This window comes from Arachis ipaensis, chromosome B09 (assembly GCF_000816755.2).
Source record: "Arachis ipaensis cultivar K30076 chromosome B09, Araip1.1, whole genome shotgun sequence".
Lineage (NCBI taxonomy): Eukaryota > Viridiplantae > Streptophyta > Magnoliopsida > Fabales > Fabaceae > Arachis > Arachis ipaensis.
Window position 1 is genome coordinate 16,571,440 of NC_029793.2, and position 20,170 is coordinate 16,591,609.

The following is a 20,170-nucleotide window of genomic DNA, read 5'->3' on the forward strand; positions in this document are numbered from 1 at the left end:
TAGGTATGATCTAGTAGAGTAGTGACCAGTTTGACAAGAGAGTCCTTCGATGACATCTTGCATTGGATTGGTTGCCATTGGATGTAGCATGCAAACACGGTTTAATTTAGTTCTCTTTACATGATTTGTAGTTCTCTTTAATGAAAGTCACTTGATGTGGTATATTACAATTTACTTTGCAGTTCCAGTAGACATTATATGACGATCCAGACTTGTAAGTCATGACTCCGGGATGGCTGAGAGATGATTGGAAGAGGGAAACATGGTTGTCTGTAGTTCTCCTTGTCTGCTTTAACATTATTGAGTTTCATTATGTTGATAGGGTGAAATGACAGTTTAGTGGCCAGTAGCCAATACTTGGAAATCTAATCAATATCGACGGTTCATCACCACTATAGGGAGGAGAGAGAATGTATGGTGGCCCACTCGTCATAGAGAGTGGTACGATAGATGGAGGTCTCAGTTCGAGGGTGGCCACATGATCTCTATACAGTCATTTACAAATTATCGTCCTACGTAGGAGTATTTGGCCTAGTATCAGCATGCTTTTCGCATTAGATATCTGTCTGATCAAGATGTGCTTAATGATCCTAATCTTTCAGTTCTCTAAAATGACGTGTAGCCTACTGCCAGTCAGTCTAATCCTCTAAGAACATATTTAACCTTTTCTGGACGTGAATATCATTTAATTTTTTCTACAAATTTTTGCCAAATTTTAGATCTTATCTCCTCCTATGACAATTGTTATATCTATAGAATGCCATCACAAAGCTATATCTATAAACATCAACAAACCATCTACAGAGTAAAACTTGCATAAAAACTTTTATTGGTCCTTTTTTATGCAATATATGACTTTTTGTTTATTCCTTGATATTTATTTTTTGGAGAAAAATTTTTATACATGTGCGTAAATACAGGTTTGCTAGTATACTAATAATCATATATAATACACCATTCGGTTGATTTTTTTTTATATAGAAGAAATATTGGTGTTTTTTTGGGAAATGAGATTATTTGTTGTAATTACAGATGGATGGATTTTGTAGGTGAAAAGTCAACACGTGGGGACGTGGTGCAACACGTGGGGGCGTATTGGCCAACACGTGGGGGGCGTGTTTGACACGTAGCAGCGTATTGGCCAACACGTGGGGGGCGTGGTGCAACACGTGGGGGCATGTTGAATGAGTTCCACAATACTGTAATACATTTCAAATATCAATATTCAACCAAAACACCATCTCTATTTTCATATTAAAAATAATTTCTGACACCATTCCTATTTTTTGATAGAGTAGTTATTCACACAAAAATATTTTTATATAATAATTAAAAATTATTTAATAATTTAATTAAACTGCTTAAAATCAGTAGTGTCAGTGTTGGGGTATCAGTATCACTACACTGTATGACACAAGATTTGACAGGGGCCAATTTGGGCTTTTGAGGGCTTGTTAGTTAGTGTGGAAACATTGAATGTGGCCCAATATGAAGAATTGTGGCCCTGAGGGGCCCAAACTCGTTCGTGAGACCTACACTCTTCCTCACTCTTCATTCCACTCCCTTCTCTCTCTCTCTCTCTCTCTCTCTCTCGGAGGTTGCCTAATACCTTCGCTCACTTTTGTTTTCTTCATATAATAGATTGCACCTTTTCCATAAAAAAGAAGCATATAATTTAACATAGCTGGGTAGACGAAATAGCAAGGCAGAATGGGTATCATTGAGAAGATCAAAGAGATTGAAGCCGAGATGGCTCGGACTCAGAAAAACAAAGCCACAGGTACTCATTATGTGCCACTTGCACAGTTGCACCTTTCTAAATCTTGCATATTTCATTATTATGCGTTATAACCAGCTCTGGACTAAGTTTACGATTTTCGTTATTATGATAACTGCTTTTGAATTTGTTTGTTACGCAGAGTATCATCTCGGGCAGCTCAAGGCAAAGATAGCCAAGTTAAGGACACAATTGTTGGAGCCTCCAAAAGTATTTGAAAACACTTTTTTTTTTTTTGTTTTCCCTTCTCATGCCTGTATTTACTGCTTTGTGCTGTTATTAATTGTTAGTTATATCATTTTACATTTACTTTTAAGTTCAATATTTTGTTTTCCTTCACATGATTAAGTTTGTGACATGATTCTTATTGTCTTTTGGCATATGTGTTTAGTTTTAGTATGATTAGTTTTGCTTTTTGTCAAATTAATACTTGGATCCTGAATTCATATTGCTTCTATCACTATACTGTATGAGTATACGTATTTAGCTGAGATGAATAAAAGATTCCAAGGGAGGGGTATATGATTCTTTACTCTGTTTATGTACTCGCTGTAGTTGAAGGTGCTAAATTGACACCTGAAGCCTAAGCAATAATGTGGGGTGCGCAAGGCCTAAGTGTTTTACACTGGCTCTGCAACTGTCTCTTTAATGAGGCATTTATTAATCGTGATAGTTGTATCATTTTGTCGAAGTGCTTGCTTACAATTGGAGAAATTTTGTTAGACTAGGTTTAGGGAATTAGTAAGGTAAAGTTAGAAGCCAAGACTACAATGAAATGCTCAAACTCAATTCCTATTGTTGAAGAGGTTGATTCACAAATCTACGATGATGGAGAAAGAGATGTAGATCAAAGTGTTAAAAATTATGTAATATATTTGATTGCGATGCTATGAATGCACTTTGTGGTGAGATCCAGGAATTTTTCAAGACTTCAGGGCTGCCAATTCATTTACCTAAGCCCAAATGAAATCTTATCTATTTCCCACAGAAAAGAAACAGTATAAAATGCTTTAACCCAAGAATGTATCCGATATTGCTAAGTACTAATGTTTAGAAATGTCTGGCGGGTGAATCTTTTTATTTACATATTATTTTCATGTTTAGTTCAGCATGCATATGTTTCTCAATTACTCGTCTGTCACTGTTTGATATCCTCTGGTACATAGTTTCACAAGCCATTGTATCTTGTCAAATTATGTGATAGGGATCTAGTGGAGGTGGAGAGGGATTTGAAGTTACAAAATTTGGCCATGGGCGTGTTGCACTGATTGGATTTCCAAGGTTTGCATTCTAAAATTCTTTTTCTCATTAGTTTTGGTTATCAATGTTTTATTATTTTCTTTTGCTATCGAAATTGATTAAAATATTAAAGGTGTATTGGACTTTATACCTTCACATGTTTTGTATCTGTGATGGGTTTACATGCTTTTGCTGTCTATATGTGTAAATTTCATGTGTTCCTAAGATTTCACCCTTCCAATGTTTTTTGTCATTTTCCAGTGTGGGAAAGTCAACTCTTTTGACAATGTTAACGGGCACACATTCAGAATCTGCATCTTATGAGTTCACAACTCTTACTTGCATTCCTGGCATCATACACTATAATGATACTAAAATCCAGTTGCTTGATCTTCCTGGAATTATCGAGGGTGCTTCTGAAGGCAAGGGACGTGGGAGACAGGTAAAACGCAAATTTGTTGTTTCAATCATTCCTGTAGTTTTCAGGGTATTGCCTTTGCAATTAAGAATTGATAAACGACTTTTAAATAGTGCTGCTATCTTATTACCTAGTACACACTAAAAAGAGGTGATGTGGCTAGTCACTTGCATTTCATGCTTGGTTCTTTCTCCGATCTATATCCCATTTTCCTCCAAGTCAGAAACCATGTTTTTTTCCATATTACTAACCATGGAAAAGTTTTGATATGTGAATGTTCTCCCAGGTTATTGCTGTTGCTAAGTCTTCTGACATAGTATTGATGGTTCTTGATGCTTCAAAAGTAAGTTCTTCTTGGCATCTCCTACTGCAGTCTTTCAATCTTATTGTAATTAGTCTTGGTAGTTGAATGTTCTATGATGATAAGATGATATGTTAATTATTATAATAAATTACTGCTCTAACTGGCAATAAATATAATAACTAGCTAAGATATTGATGATCATTAAACATTATTGTTTAAAGAGACACCCTTCAATCAAGGTGAGAAACTAACCAAGTTTTTTCGTTATATAATAGTTATTTTGTATTCCCTTAAATTATTATTGTCCAACCCTCTAAACATAATGTGACTTGCATAACTCTTATGTGCCTGTTTAAGATCATTATTTTTACTGAATCATGTTTGTTACTTCATGTTCCACTTGGATAGAAACATATTTGAGTCTTCAACATATTCTCCTTTACTCATTTTTTCTTTTCTTTTTTTCCTCCCCGTTATTACTGTTTATGGCATAGCCGTACAAAGAATATGTTATGGTAGAGCAACACTTGTGTCTAATAGAGTGAGCTATGAGAGCTTAAGAGAGCAGTAGAACAGTTTAGAAAGCAGTGTGCCAGCTAGGATGGGGACATAGGGCAGCTGCAACTACCATAAAGCTGTCATAACTAACTTATGAATATAAAGACAGTATTCCCTTATGATAGTTTAATTTTTCCTTGTTTGGTTCTCCCGGATACCCAGCTGTGTCATTTATTTCCTTCTTTTGTGAATACACTTCCAAAAAGACTGATATCACACTGATATCTTGTTCTCGAGCATTAGTGCTTCACTTTCCCTTGCGTTGTTTCCAGTTTTTACACCATGTTGCATGTTGGATTGTTCTGAGATAGTTCTCTATTTGTTATTTGTACCTTAATTGTGTCAGAGTGAGGGCCATAGGCAAATATTGACTAGGGAGCTTGAAGCTGTGGGCTTGCGGTTGAACAAGAGACCACCTCAGGTATGTTTCTAGCCGTGTCCCCGAGGATGTTTTGGGACTTAACATAAGCCTGTATTGGGTTTATATATATTTTTTCTGTCTGTAACATTGGAGCTTTCTTACCTGGCAGATATATTTCAAAAAGAAAAAGACTGGTGGCATCTCATTTAACAGCACTCTGCCTTTGACTCATGTGGATGAGAAGCTTTGTTATCAGATTCTGCATGAATACAAAATTCACAATGCAGAGGTACATAGCAAACTCTAGTGTAATGTCATTTAAATTTCCTTTCCAAGGATGTATGTGTATATATATATATATATGAGTTGTAGTTATTTCTATGATAAATATACACTTGTACTACTGCCTTAGTTTGTTTCAATGTGGCGGAACAAGTGCGATGAATAGATTGATAGCTTGGTTGGTGATGTGAGGTTGCTTTGATTTCTGCAAACCATGATTTTATGGTTGCGTAAGCAAACTCTAGCTAAGACTAAAGCTTAGGTGGAAATCCCAATTATGGATTCATATTTCATATCAGCCATGCACACGAGTATTTTGGATTTCAGACATGGATAATGCAGTTTTCCTGGTGCTGAAATTGAATTCAATTACCAAAGAGCAAACTCAACAAACCACATCATTGTAGAGGATTTGACACTTTGTTAAACACTGACTGTCCTAAACTTTTATGCAATTGTGCAGAGTTCCAAATACGTTTAACAATAGAATTTGAATCCTCTAAATTTTGAATTTTCACTTTAGAGAATAAAGTATGATCTCTCACCCTTGAATAGTTTCTCTCTCATGTTTTCTCTTGGTCCCACCTATAAAATAAATGGTGAGAGATCACACTTTACCCTCTAAAGTGAAATTCAAAATTTAGAGGATCCAAATCCAATAACCCCAATGCCCCTAAATAATTCTTTATCAAAGTCATCATTTACCCAATCGTTCCTTTTCTTTCTGAGATGTGAAGAAAAGTGTTTATATATTGATAAAATGTGAAATGTGTTTGCTACATATAATTGATGAATTCATTGTCTCTTATTAAACTTCTCTTTGCATTCTCATTTATGTTGCGTTCTCACTTCTCAGGCTTCCCTGGTAACCAGTAGTAAGTTTAGTTCCTTTTTTTTATTATTATTTCTTTAACATTTATTATTAACGCCAAATGCTTCAACAGAGTGCATCTATTACATTGCTCATATTAACCCTCAATATCAGTGTTCCTTTCCATCTATGTTATTCCAAGTAGAAGTGAAATTGGTCGATAACTCTGATTATGGACATTTGCAGGCTTTTCTATTTATTTATTTTTATTTACATGATGATAAGTATATTAAAATTTAAATGTAGTAAAAATATTACTGAGATCTGATTCTGCTTATAATTGCATATCCGTGTAAAGGGACTTGGACTGACAACCTCTTTTTCAGATTCTTTTCCGGGAGGACGCCACAGTCGATGATCTCATAGATGTCATTGAAGGAAACCGTAAATACATGAAGTGTATATATGTCTACAACAAGATAGATGTTGTTGGTATTGACGATGTGGACAGACTAGCCCGCCAACCTAATTCTGTTGTCATTAGCTGCAATTTGAAGGTAGATTAATATTTTTAGTGTCACTTGAAGAATTTGAGACAACACATAATTTTAACCCTTTATCTTTTTAAAATGTACTACAATCTAACTATTCCGAAAGCTATATATTGTTAATTTTACACGGTTATGTTGTCGGTAACACTTTGTTTCTTGTAAACAGCTGAACTTAGACAGATTACTTTCAAGGATGTGGGACGAAATGGGTCTGGTTCGAGTTTACACAAAACCCCAAGGGCAGCAGCCTGATTTCTCTGATCCTGTGGTTCTTTCCGCGGTATGTTTCATCATGTAATATTCTTGCTAAGGAACAGTCTGCCATGTTCATTTTAAAAATTGTCATCCTTCAGAAATTTCACTTCCTCTGGCACATTATTGTAGGATAGAGGTGGCTGCAGTGTAGAAGACTTCTGCAATCACATACATAGAAGTTTGGTGAAGGATGTGAAGTATGTTCTCGTCTGGGGTATAAGTGCAAGGCACTACCCTCAACATTGTGGCCTTAGTCATGTTCTTCGCGATGAAGACGTGGTTCAGATCGTTAAGAAAAAGGTTTGGATAGAAACCCTTTATCTTGTTTTCTATTCTCTCATTCACTTGTACATCATTTACCATGAATTTGTGATCATTGGAGATTGAACTTGAGATATATCTCTGTGATGATGAGAGTGAACTTGACATGTGTATCGTTCAGGAAAAGGAGGAGGGAGGAAGGGGCCGATTCAAGTCGCATTCCAATGCTCCGGCTCGGATATCTGACAGAGAAAAGAAGGCACCACTTAAGACATAATTTTATGCAAGCGTGGTTTTTGAAAAGTTACTACAGGCTAAAGGACATATATATCCAAAGCAATGGACTTTTTTTGAGTGCTCTTGCTGCATAGGGATCAAGTGCTCTTCATGTGAGCTCTTACTTTGTGAAGTCCTAGGTTGTAGCCACCCATGTGTTGTAATCCCCCCACCCACACCCCCTTTCTTTCTCTCTCTCTTTTTCTTTTATAATAATTTCTATTGTTTGTGAATCTTGCATCTGACTTGAAAAATGAAATAGAGAGCAAAAGAAACCTGTACTGCATCTTGAAAATTTGCTGTCATATTTGCTTGTTATCATAATCCCCTTTCTCTTGTGATGCTTTGGTTTATTATAAGGCGCTCAAATACCTATTCAAAGGTGAACTGATCAAAGATATTACTCTCTGGGAAACAATAATTCACATAGACTTTATTTTACTGATATTCTTTACTCAATTATTATTTACAATGCACGTTTTCTCTTGTTCATTCTTTCACTAATTTGATCTCTTCGATAATGAAGGGATCGATTAACTTGGTTTATTTTCTGATACCTCTGGGTTAAAATTAAATATCGTTAAAATAATACAAAAATGTTATTTGTACATTATTTTTCAGCCACTAATTCAGCCACTCTCACTAAAATATAGTACAAAATACGTTACGTATAAGGAAGTAAAAAAATACGGTTTTTTCATCACGCTGGGAGTGCGTTTCTTCATCGCGCCAAAATCTCTCGCATTTTTTTCTCTTCTCATAGAAAGGGTTTCATTGCATGCACCTCAATTCTCTTCTCTTCTCTTCGATTGCGCGAACTTCACTCCTCACTTTCTTCTCTTCTCCGCGGTTTCCTCTGCTTTGCTTCACGCCGTTTTTGGTTCTTGTTATCTTAGGGTTTTGATTATAACTTTTGATTCAATGAAATCCACAAGCTCGAATGATGAGGTGTGTGTTTAATTTACTTCATTTTTTAATTTTTTATTCTTGATTTGATTTTAATTTTTTGATTATCCATGTTTTATTTCTGATTTGATTTTAATTTTGTTGATTATTTAGTTATACAAATGCTTATGATTTGGCTTATGCTTTGATTTGAGCGATATCACCGATTTAGTAAATTACTATACACCGATCAATATTACTTCTCGAAAAAATTTCAGTAGCATAGGCCTGTTAGAAAGAGGAGCATGTCACAAGCTTATGCCAATGGAAGCATTTGCATATACAGAAGTAATTGCTTTTGATACACAAGCTTATTCCATAGGCAAATTCCTAATAGTTATGCTTCTGATATGTGGCTTTATTATGTCATTTAGATCCTTTTACATCATGTACGTTGTGTAATTATATCCTGAAAAATTTATGTTATAAATTTGTGTAATGAGAAAAATGTTTAGCTTTTGGATTGGAGTCAAATTGGTAGTTTGCATGTTTAAAATTCCTTCATTTGCTTAGATTAGATGATGATGCTGATTCTATGAATGTGTTAGAGTTTAGTATTATATTTGACTATTGAGTTTGATTATACATGTTTACCGAGTTTGATTATATTCAGGTTCAGTGCTATATTTAACTGCTGAGTTTGATTATAAATGTTTACTGAGTTTGATTATACTCAGGTTCAGTGCTTAACTACTAATTTGTCTTGTTCATTCATAGAAAAGGAGGAGGGTTGTGTTAGGTCTTTGACAACCAACATAAAAATATAGTCAAAACCCCCATGACATGAATCAAGGACATTATTGCGCTAAAGCTAGGTCGTTGCCCGGAAGCAATGCGCTGTATGGCTCGAGTACAGTGTCAAAGCAAGAGCAGCTGCATCGGTGCCCGGATATAGTGTTAAATGAGCAATGGTTCTCGCGTTTTCGTGAACGGACGAGGGTAAATAAGCTAGTTCACAAAGTAAAAGGTAAAGGTCGAAGCGACAGAAGGTTGAGATTTGGGACATGGAACATAAGCACTCTAACGGGAAAGTCCATGGAGGTGGTGGACACCATGACAAGGAGGAAGATTAACATTATGTGCCTACAAGAAACAAAATGGGTGGGTGCAAAGGCTAGGGAGCACTTCTTCTTGTTGAGGAGAGTCGACCGAAAATTTTGCATTAACTGTAAAATTATCCCAGGAGAGAGTTTGACAACACAACATAGGGTGTTCGTCATGGATTTTCGTGTTGAGCAAAAGTTGAGGAAAAGATATCATACGAAGAACCCAAGGACGAGGTGGTGGCGGATGAAAGGTGAGGAACAAAGAAGCTTCCTAAGACGGGTAGGAGAAGAGGCAAAGTGGGATGGGAACGGAAGCGCGGAAGAGATGTGGAGGGAGATGGCAGAAGTTATTAGAAGAACAACAAAAGAAAGTTTTGGTGAATCTAAAGGAATAGGACCAAGAGACAAGGAGTCCTGATGGTGGAATGCAAGTATACAAGAAAAGATAAAGATAAAAAGGGAGTGCTTTAAAGAGTGGTCTTTATGCCGTAATGCAGATAACTGGGAAAAATATAAGGTGGCTAAGAAAGAGACAAAAGTGGCTGTAAGTGAAGCAAGAACAAGAGCATATGAGGGTCTCTACCAGTCTTTAGGCACGAAAGAAGGAGAAAAATGTATATATAGAATCGCAAAGAGTCGGGAAAGAAGAACGAGAGATTTGGATCAGGTTAAGTGCATAAAGGATAAGGATGGAGAGGTGTTGGCTCAAGAGGAGAAGATTAATGAAAGGTGGAAGAGCTATTTTTACGAGTTATTTAATGAGGGACAGAAGACTCTTCCGAGCCTTGGTCGATTATGCACAAGGGAAGAAGATCAAAACTTTGACTACTATCGAAGGATTCGAGACTTCAAGGTAAAAAAGGCTCTAAAGCAGATGAAAAATGGCAGGGCAGTAGGACCTGATAATATCCCGATTGAGGTTTGGAAGGGTCTTGGAGAAAAAGCCATCAACTGGTTAACCAAGCTTTTTAATGAGATTTTAAGGTCAAAGAAGATGCCTGATGAGTCGAGAAAGAGCACCTTGGTACCTATCTACAAGAATAAGGGGGATATACAAAGTTGAGAAAATTATAAAGGGATTAAGCTTATGAGTCATACTATGAAGCTATGGGAAAGGGTGATAGAACGGAGGTTGAGAAAAGAGACACAAGTAACAGAGAACCAATTTGGATTTATGGCAGGCAGATCTACCACTGAAGCGATATACCTATTAAGAAGGATGATGGAGAGGTATCGTAGTAATAAAAGGGATCTACATATGGTGTTTATTGATTTGGAAAAATCGTATGATAGGGTACCAAGGGAGGTCTTATGGAAGGTTTTAGAAAAGTGGAGAGTAAGGATCACATATATTCGGGCAATTAAAGACATGTATGATGGGGCCACAACTAGTGTGAAGACTCAAGGTGGTGTGACAGAGGAATTTTGATAGAACATCCAGTCAGGAGGGTGGATGAGATGGAAGATGGACAAAGGGCGAAAGGCAGAGGAAGACCTAAGAAGACCATCCATGAAGTGGTCAAACGAGATCTACACGTAAACGGTCTCTCTGTAGATATGATACATGACAGAGCACAATGACGTCGTTTGATTCATGTAGCCGACCCCACTTAGTGGGACAAGGCTTTGTTGTTGTTGTATTCATAGAAAATTGAGAGCATTTTTATACCTGATTTGATTTTATTAAATTTTTTATTATCTATGTTTTTAGGTTGTTCCAAACATAGGAATGGCATTCTCCTCTGTGAAAGATTATGAAACTTTTTATACCAATTATGCAAAAAGGATTGGTTTTTCATGGAATATAAGAACTACTAAGTGGGATCAAAATAGACAAATTACATACCAAATCTTGGTATGTTCTAGAGCTGGTTATCGAAGATCACAAATTGATCCACTAAAGAAGACAAATCCAACTTCTGAGCAAAATTGTAAAGCTAGGATTATTGTGAAAAGGGATAAGAAGATGAAATATGTGTTAACCTTTGCAAATATCCAGCACAACCATGCTATTAGTCCTAGCATGGCAAAGACTCTAAGAAAGAACAGAAAACTAAGCTTGCATGCCAAATGGATAGCTGAGATCAATGATCAAGCTGGTGTTACAATAAGAAACACCTATCAAAGCTTAGCAACTACTGCTGGTGGCTATGATAAATTAACTTTTACTCAAAAAGATCTTTGGAATCATGTAGCAAGAAGTGTCAGAGTGATAGAAGAAGAGGGTGATGCACAATCATTAATGCAGTATTTTCATAGGATGCAAGAACAAAACCGCAACTTCTTTTACGAAGTTAAATTGGACGAGCAACATCACATAAAGCATGCTTTTTGGGCTGATGCTAGAAGTCGTGCTGCTTATGAGTACTTTGACGACGTTGTGAGTTGATACGACGTACCTAACAAATAGGTATGACACCACAATTATATATTTCAAGTTAATTATATGCACTTTGGTTTTTGCATGTGTTTGATGTATAGGGATAGGCAGAATAGAATGAATTTGCTGTTGCTGTGCATGATATACTGAGTTTGATTATGTACTCTTGTTTTTGCATATGTTTGATGTATAGATAGGTACAAATACAATAGAATGATTTTGCTACTGCTGTGCATGTTATACTAAGTTTGATTATGTACTCTTGTTTTTGCATATGTTTGATGTATAAGGATACGTACAATAGAATGAATTTGATTATAGGTAGAATAGAATGAAACTGAGTATGATTATGTACTCTTGTTTTTATTATAGGTATGATATGTCTTTTGGCACATTTGTTGGGGTTAACCACCATGGCCAATCATTGCTACTTGGTTGCTCTCTTCTTTCATGCGAAGAAGAGAATTTCTTTGTTTGGTTATTTGATTGTTGGATACGATGTATGGGTGGCAAGCCGCCTATTGGCATATTGACAGATCAATGCAAAGCTATGCGGAATGCCATTGAAAAATCGTTGCCAATGACACGACATCGATGGTGTATTTGGCATATCACGAAGAAAATTTTAGAAAAACTAGGAGCATGCAAGCAATTTAACGAGATTTGTGCTGATATGACACATATTGTGTGGGATTCTAGGTCTAAGGAAGCATTTGAGAGCTCTTGGACTGATTTTATCAACAGATTCAGTTTGCATGATAATAATTGGTTAGTAGGTATTTTATATAAGTTTGATTATCTTATATCTACTGTTTGATTATTTATCATTTATTAATCAATATGCTTTACAAGTTTGATTATGCCCATTTTATGGTTTTAGGTTTGTACGAAGAACGTGACAGGTGGGTCCTTATTTTTCTTAGCAACAGTTTTTGGACAGGCATGAGTAACACTCAAAGGAGTGAAAGCATGCACTCATTTATGAAGGGCTACCTAACCTCAAAGAGCAACTTGCAACAATTTGTAACACAATATGACAACTGTCTTGCAAATAAAGCTCAACAAGAATATGAATTGGATGCTGCTAGCTTCAATACCATTATCTCTTGTGCTACTGCCTCTGCTATTGAAAAACAGTTTCAAAAGGAATATACTCATGCAAAGTTTAATGAGCTTCAAAAGGAGTTTAGAGCAAAGGCTAATTTCTTTTCAACAAAAAAAGCATGAAGAGGGATATGTTGTTACTTACAAGGTTATAGAAGAGATTGAGAATGTTGATAAGATGTTTGATGTTACTTACAAGGTGTCATTTGATTCTTCAACTTCAGATGTTTCTTTCCAATGCCATCTTTTCGAGTCAAAGGGAATCTTATGCCGCCATACTCTTTCAGTCCTTGGTCTTGAAAGAGTGAAGAAATTGCCAAATAAATACATTCTTGATCGGTGGAAGAAAACTTTAAAGCGCAAGCACAGTAGCATCAAGTGTAGCCATGATCCAAGTCGTTTAGAGCCCGTAAAGAAACGTTATGATGAGATGTGCAAGCAATTTTACGATATTGCTAAAGTAGCCGCTGCATCCGAGGAGCTCACCGAGACCGTACATCGTATACTAGACTCGATTTGGGTTATGTTGGTGGAACCAAAGGCCTCCTCAATGGATAATGTAGATAATCAAAATTTGAATGAGGTAGATGAAAATGCAAATGATTTAGAGATTCACAACCCCCAACAAGTATCACGAAAAGGTCGTAGGCGTAAGAAAAGGCTTCAATCTACTGTAGAAAAAATTGTTAAACAAGGAAGGAAGAAGCATACAAAGAACGTGAAAGAGAGATCACATGCAAGTTCAGTGTTTGATTAATTTTATTATTATTGCTAAATGCTCTATTATCACTTTATTGATTGCTATTTTTTTTAGCCACTTGTGGAGTTACCTTCAGAGTTGAGCATTACCTCTAACCAACCATATGGCTTTGTATCCTCGCTGAAGTCAATGCAACAAATCCACTATTTGGAAGAATAATAGTTTTATTTTTTTTTGTAATAGATTTGTTACATGTTGCAATAGAACTCTTACATTTTTTCCAGTTGTAATAGTTTTTACATGTGATTAGTGAATTTACACTCAAATATTCTGAGTTATCTAAAATTTTGAGTTATTATTGGCTTAGGAACAAAATGATTAGTGATCTCTATTCTCTAAGTCGCAACAAATATTTAACTATACACTTCCAGCTATGGTGAATTTAATAAATAGTAACATCTAACAAGGCTTATTGAATATTACAAATGAAATCCACAACTTCTTACTGGAATTTTATTATAATCAAACTCAGTAGTCAAATACAGCACTGAACGTGACTATAATCAAACTCAATAAACATTTATAATCAAACTCAGTAGTCAAGCACTGAACCTGAGTTTGCACCGAACCTGAATATAATCAAACTCAATAAACATTTATAATCAAACTCAGTAGTGAAATATAGCACCGAACGTGACTATAATCAAACTCAATAAACATTTATAATCAAACTCGGTAGTCAAATATAGCACTAAACCTGAGTATAATCAAACTTTAAAATATCTATAATCAAACTCAGAGTATAATCAAACTTTGTAAATATGTAAACATGTATAATCAAAGTTAGGGTATAATCAAAGGAAGCAAGTAATTATTAATTTTTAACATCATGTATGAAAGTGAATATAGTATACATGAGTACTGAAAAGTCAAAACAAAGAATGGTGGGAATGCCAAAGTAACTTACTTTTCATTGGAACTTGTGTTTGCTCCTCCTTCTTGCTTCTTTTCTTTCTTTGATTTCGTGGAGTCTTCTTGCCTCAATTTCTCTGTTGTTTTTTCTTCTTGCCTCAATTCTTTTTTGCCCTTCTTAGGGCTGTCGACCAATTTTTTCTTTTCACTTTGCTCTTTTTTCGCTTTAGTAGCCTCTTTTACAACCCTTTTCTTTGGTCGAACTGGTCGTTTAAGCACATGTTGCTCTTCCTTTGACTTAACCAGCCCCTATAACACATGCATAATTAGTGAAAATTCATTCATTATGGATAGAAAATGAAATTTTAGAGAACGAATAATGTAAGTACCGATGAACTTTTTCTTTCTAATGCTATTTGGGCAGAAAGGAGTTCTTTTGTCCAATGGGGAAGCCAAGGCGGTTGTGATTCTTTCTCAAAATCAAAGGGTCCATATTTTTGCTTATGGAAGTATAATATCTGAAATTCAATTAATTAAAGCTATATTATAATCAAACATGCTTTAGATAATAGTCTAAGAAAAAATTAGTTTAAATGAAAAATACCTAAAGCACATATATGCACCCATTCAAACTTGACACCAATCCTTCTTTATAGTTGTTAACTCCATCAGCAAGGCCATCAACAATGCATCTAATCCAATTGTAATTCATTGGATTATCAACATCAATTACAAATGGGAAAATTTTATCCCGAGTCATTGTTGTATTTATTGGTAACAAAAATGTTATCAATGCATACAACAAAAAAGCTCTCCTAAATGTTTTTTGGTGTCCCTGTTTTCTGGTTCTTTTTCTACTCATTTTGGTGTAGTCTTCTTTCGCATATTTCAAAACTAGCAAATTAAACAACTAAAATCAAATCAAATTCAAAAAGTAAAAAAAGTTATACATATAATCAAATATAGCACTGAACTTGAGCATAATCAAACCCAGCAAACACATATAATCAAACTCGGCAGTTAAATATAGCACTGAACCTGAATATAATCAAACTCAGTAAACATGTATAATCAAACTCATATTATAATCAAACTTAGTAAACATTTCTAATCAAATACAGTAGTCAAATATAGCACTGAACTTGAGCATAATCAAACTCAGCAAACACATATAATCAAACTGAGCAGTTAAATATAGCACTAAATCTAAATATAATCAAACTCGGTAAACATGTATAATCAAACTCAAATTATAATCAAACTTAGTAAACTTTTTGTTGTTTACTTTGAAGCCTTATGCCTATGTTGCTACTACACTCTCTGTTTTATTTCTTAATTAAATTAAACTACGATGCTTCTTTCCCTTATTTGATTCATGAATATGTTAATTAGATTGATGATTAAAGAATAAATTTGATTTTTACTTTTAAAATTGAGACTAGATTGGATACATGTTTAAATTCAGGACAAAACTTATAATTAGATGGGGGAGTTCTGCAGTTATCCTTTCTGGTATGGGTATATGAACACTCATAGGGTAGATAATGAACTAGCTAATGACTACAAGTGTGACATAGCGGTAAGGTCTTGCTCGAAGTAAAAAAACACCCTACCCATTTTAATCAATCCATACTCTATAGTGGTAAATTAATGACTTTAGAGTGAGACCAATCCAAATTTTGTGCATATCCTGAAATCAAACAAGACCAGAAAACAGTGTTCCTTTGGGGCATTTCAGCAAACAGCTTCTGTGCGCATACTAATCAAACTGAGTATAATCAAACTCAGTCAGTATAATAATCAAACATACTCCAACTCATATCACAAAAATTCAGTTATAATCAATTAATAGTCTACTAATAATCAGTTGTTAAAATTAGCTAACTGAGACTTCAATTCAAAACCCTAACTTAAATATTTTTAGTACAAACTATGCACAACACAAATTCATTTATAGAAACTCAAAATGAAGAAGGAAAATGCAATTGAAGAAGCTGATAGAAGCTCAAAACGAACAAGAAAAATGCCATCGAAGAAGCTGATAGAATAAAACAAGAAAAATGCAAGGAAAATGCAGAATCAAACAAGGAATAGAAATTTACATTGTAGAATCAAACAAGAAAAATGCAGTCGATGAAATTCACGCCTGAGATAGAGAGCACCACGCCCGAGACAGAGGAAGGAGAATCGCAACCGCGCCTGAAAGAGAGCGAAGGAGAATCGTGCCACTGGAGAGAGAGAGAAGGAGAGTCGTGCCACTGGAGAGAATCACCATTGAAAATGAGGATGAGGAAGGAGAATCACCGTCGGAGAGTGAGAGTGAGAGTGAGAGTGAGAGTAAGGGAAGTAGAGAAGAAGAACGTTATTTCAGCGAGCGCGTGAGAGTAATATTGAGAGTGAGGTATTTATTTTTAGGTTTTGAATTTTGTATTTTGTATTGTATATGTATAAAAATACAGTGGCTGAAAGTGGTGTGCATGTAGCACAACCGAAAATAATAATAGTACACGATTGAAGTATACTCTCTATTGTTATTAACGGAGATCCCAATGGGAGATCGTAACTAGGAATGGCAATAGCAATGGGTGTTATTGGGCGGAGTTTTGGGTATCTATAGATATTAATTTTTAAAAAATTTAAAGATTATAATATACTTTAAATATAAATTTAACATAATTTATATATACATAAAATTTTCAATATACACATTAAAAGAAAATTAAATAGAAATAATTTTCAAAATAATATAGCATCAAAATAATGATGATGTGATTGACAAATTTTTATTGATGTTTGTCTATACTTTTTTTCCCATTCATCTGCTGTTTCGAATGTATCCCTACCTAACACATTTACCAACTCTCATTGCCATGAGTAGAATCATTGTTTGGGGTAGTTGATGACTGCCTTCCCTATGGTTTAATGACATGTAGGTGCACTGTAGTAGGTATGGTGTGATATCTCAATTTTTGGTCCCTATTTCTTGATTTCTTGAAAGTTTCACCTGTTTTTCCTGTTTTTGTGTTGGTTCAGATTTTGCTCCTATGATTAGTTGTCTCTATGCCATTGAATGGAGATGCATATGGACTGAGATTTTGTTTTCCCTCCATTTCCATCCTCAATTTGAATTCAAAAAGGTGAGCCTTGTGTCCTAGATTTTTTCTATAAAAGGATGGTTGGTGAACCACATTCAATGCACAAACATTCTGCTGTGTTCTATTTCCTCCTAAGCTCTGTCTATTTCAGAATTTTTTTGTTTACATTTTGATCTATTTCATCAACTCTGTTTATCTCCTTTCTTTTTTCTGCAATGCCTCCTCCATTTGATATGATTTCTAAGATGCATCCTCCTAGAGAGGCTTGGAGGCTGAAAGTTAGGGTTCTAAGGCTTTGGGTTGTACCCTCTTTTGGTAACCATGAGGTTCTTAACTCAATGGAGATGATTCTCCTTGATGAGCATGTTAGCCCCTATTAGCTTCTCTTTTAAATATGGTGTTAGTTGTTGTTTTTTAAGTTTTCAACTTTAAATTATGTGTTTCACTAATCTGATTTTGTTCTTTTGTTAGATTTCCAGTGTGAAAAAATTCAAGCTACAATTAAGAAACCATTCCTTAATAGGTTTAGGGATCATATAGTTGAAGGTCAAGTTTATAGAATGGCATACTTTACTGTTGTGTCAAATCATGGTAGTTATAGAGCAACTTCTCATGAATTCAAATTGGTTTTTCTTCACCAAACCACTGTTGTAGCTGTTGATGAAGATGTTATCCCTAAGACTTATTTCAACATGTTTTCTTTTTCTGAGCTGCTGAACATGACCCAAGATTACGATTTTTTAGTTGGTGTGTATCTCTTCTTGCTATTCTATTATTCAAGTTTTTTTAACAAATTCTTTGAATATTTAATAGGTTGTGTTTATTTGGAATAGATGTCATTGGTTTTTTAACTTCAGTGGGAGAAGAGAAAGAATATGCAAAAGAGGGGAAATTTGTGAAAATGATTGTGCTGGAATTAACTTCAAAAGAGTATGTTGATTGAGTCATTTCTCGTGGTTTCTCTTTATCTTTTAATTATTTTTTCCTTATTTTCTGTTTCATTCTTTGTCATCTTTTGAGTTCCAGTCTTACAGTGTGATGTGCATTGTTTGGAGACTATGTTAATCAAGTAAATCATTTCCTTGCCTCTGGCTATGTGGAGCAGCCTGTTGTTGTCATTCAACTTGCAAAAGTCAAGTTCTTTAGGGGTACATTGTTTGTTTTCTAAATATCTCCTTGCTACTCTAGGTGTTGTCTCCAATAAACTTTGCTAAACTCTTTCTGTATTGCTGTGTAGGTCAAGTAGGTCTTCAAAATGTGATGTATGTCACTCAAATGTTATTTAATTCCTGAAGTTGTTGAATTCAGGCAGAGGTTATCATGGTTTATTTTGTTGATTTTTATTGTATTCTTTATTTACAACCAATCTGGAGTAACAAGTACAAGTGTCTGCCATCATTTTTTTAGTATGATTGAGCAAGGTGTCAATGGTACCCAGCCACTGTTTATTGCAAATGAGGGTAAAGTTGTCTCCTTGGAAGATGATTTCATGCGTTTAACTAGAAAATGCACTATTGAAGAGCTTCAAGATAACAATGAGGTTGTCTTCTTTTGAGTTAGTTGTGTTTATGTTTATTTTATACACAAATGAACTGAAAAAGAAAATCAAAGAACAATTTCCAGATCTGTTTTTTCATTCATATTGTTAACAAAATTTGAAATGCCCATTGCATAGGAGGGTTCTTTTATCATTTTTGGTACAATCCGAGGTATTGTTGAGGATGGAGGTTGGTGGTATTCTGCGTGTGTGTGTGGAAAGGGTATCTATCCTCAAAATGGTGCATATTACTGTGATTTTTGTTTGAACCACATAACTAATGTGACTCCAAGGTCAGAAATTTTGTTCAAAATGTCTTTTCATTTTGTCTTGTGGATTGTTCATAAAAATAATGTTTCTTGGTATTATTTATTCCAAATCATTGTGTTCCTTTTTTTTCTCTCTGCAGATTTAAAATTAAAATAACACTTGAAGATCATAGTGGGGAGGGTATTTTCCTTCTCTTTGATCGTGAGGCATCTTATTTGCTTAAGAAATCATGTGCTGACTTGTTTACTAAGGTTCAAAGAGATGCAAGTGTATGTTCTTAGTTTTCTTTTGTGTGTTGTTCACTTTATGGGATGTGATATGTTTTATTCAAACTATGTATTTCTTATGTATTACTTTAAAAATAGCTTATATGTGGGGATACTTATCCTCCCATATTCCAAGGGCTCATTGGAAAGAAGTTACTGCTGAAGGTTGATACCAAAGGTGCCACACATGATACATTTTATGGCACTTTCCGAGTTAGGAGAATATGTGATGATCCCAATATTATTGCCATGTTTGAACTTCTCGATTATGATGCTGATGACGAGTCTACTCCAAAAAAGGTTACATATACATATAATTATTTTTAGATTGTGTAAATTCATGATTCATTTCTTTTTTTTTTATTGTGCTGTAGTGAATTTTTGTTATGGTCTTATCTATTTTTAAACTCTTTTGGCATATGAATAGGAGCCTGATTTAGACAAATTTGTTCCCTGTGGAAAAGGGGATATTGGTATTAAGAAGGAGTCATCAAAGACTTTTATCAAAAGTGACAAAGTTACTGGTGAGTGTTATGGGATTTTATCTAAATCCCCAGTTCTTATAGATTTTCTGGCTGAAAAATAGCCTGCTGTTTCTGGAGGGACTGAGTTTGCTGCCTTAATTAATGGTGAAGATGTAAAAGATGAGAAAACACCCAGCAATGATACTGTTAGTGATGATCTTTCTGCTGAACTGGATATATTACTTAGCTCACCAGAAAAAGAAACTCAGGTACTGTTATATAATATTTTTTTTCTCCTTCCTATGTGTGCTATTTCTAAATGGATTTTGCATTCTTGAGTGAGTTTCATAGCTTTTGT

The 20,170-nt window shown here is 34.9% G+C and overlaps 2 protein-coding genes and 1 long non-coding RNA gene across 3 annotated transcripts; all 3 read left to right on the forward strand.

The window, feature by feature from the left end:
- On the forward strand, positions 1,547-7,443 carry LOC107618235 (developmentally-regulated G-protein 2). The gene is made up of 11 exons (XM_016320245.2): positions 1,547-1,780; positions 1,920-1,987; positions 2,982-3,058; positions 3,278-3,458; positions 3,721-3,777; positions 4,643-4,717; positions 4,827-4,946; positions 6,137-6,307; positions 6,468-6,581; positions 6,686-6,856; positions 6,999-7,443. The coding sequence occupies exons 1-11, from the start codon at positions 1,711-1,713 to the stop codon at positions 7,092-7,094; spliced, it is 1,200 nt and encodes a 399-aa protein (XP_016175731.1). The 5' UTR covers positions 1,547-1,710; the 3' UTR covers positions 7,095-7,443.
- LOC107615092 (protein FAR1-RELATED SEQUENCE 2-like) lies at positions 12,747-13,325 on the forward strand. The gene has a single exon (XM_016317205.2). The coding sequence runs from the start codon at positions 12,747-12,749 to the stop codon at positions 13,323-13,325; it is 579 nt and encodes a 192-aa protein (XP_016172691.2).
- LOC110267113 lies at positions 18,561-19,065 on the forward strand. The gene is made up of 3 exons (XR_002354451.1): positions 18,561-18,589; positions 18,683-18,815; positions 18,951-19,065. It is a non-coding gene; the product is annotated as an uncharacterized LOC110267113 (long non-coding RNA).

Excerpts from the sequence above, each read along its gene's own strand:
- LOC107618235 (XM_016320245.2), top strand. The coding sequence starts at position 1,711 with ATGGGTATCATTGAGAAGATCAAAGAGATTGAAGCCGAGATGGCTCGG. Across the intron at positions 3,059-3,277 it reads GCACTGATTGGATTTCCAAG|TGTGGGAAAGTCAACTCTTT; the intron begins GTTTGCATTCTA and ends GTCATTTTCCAG. Across the intron at positions 4,947-6,136 it reads ACAAAATTCACAATGCAGAG|ATTCTTTTCCGGGAGGACGC; the intron begins GTACATAGCAAA and ends CCTCTTTTTCAG.
- LOC107615092 (XM_016317205.2), top strand. The coding sequence starts at position 12,747 with ATGTTTGATGTTACTTACAAGGTGTCATTTGATTCTTCAACTTCAGAT.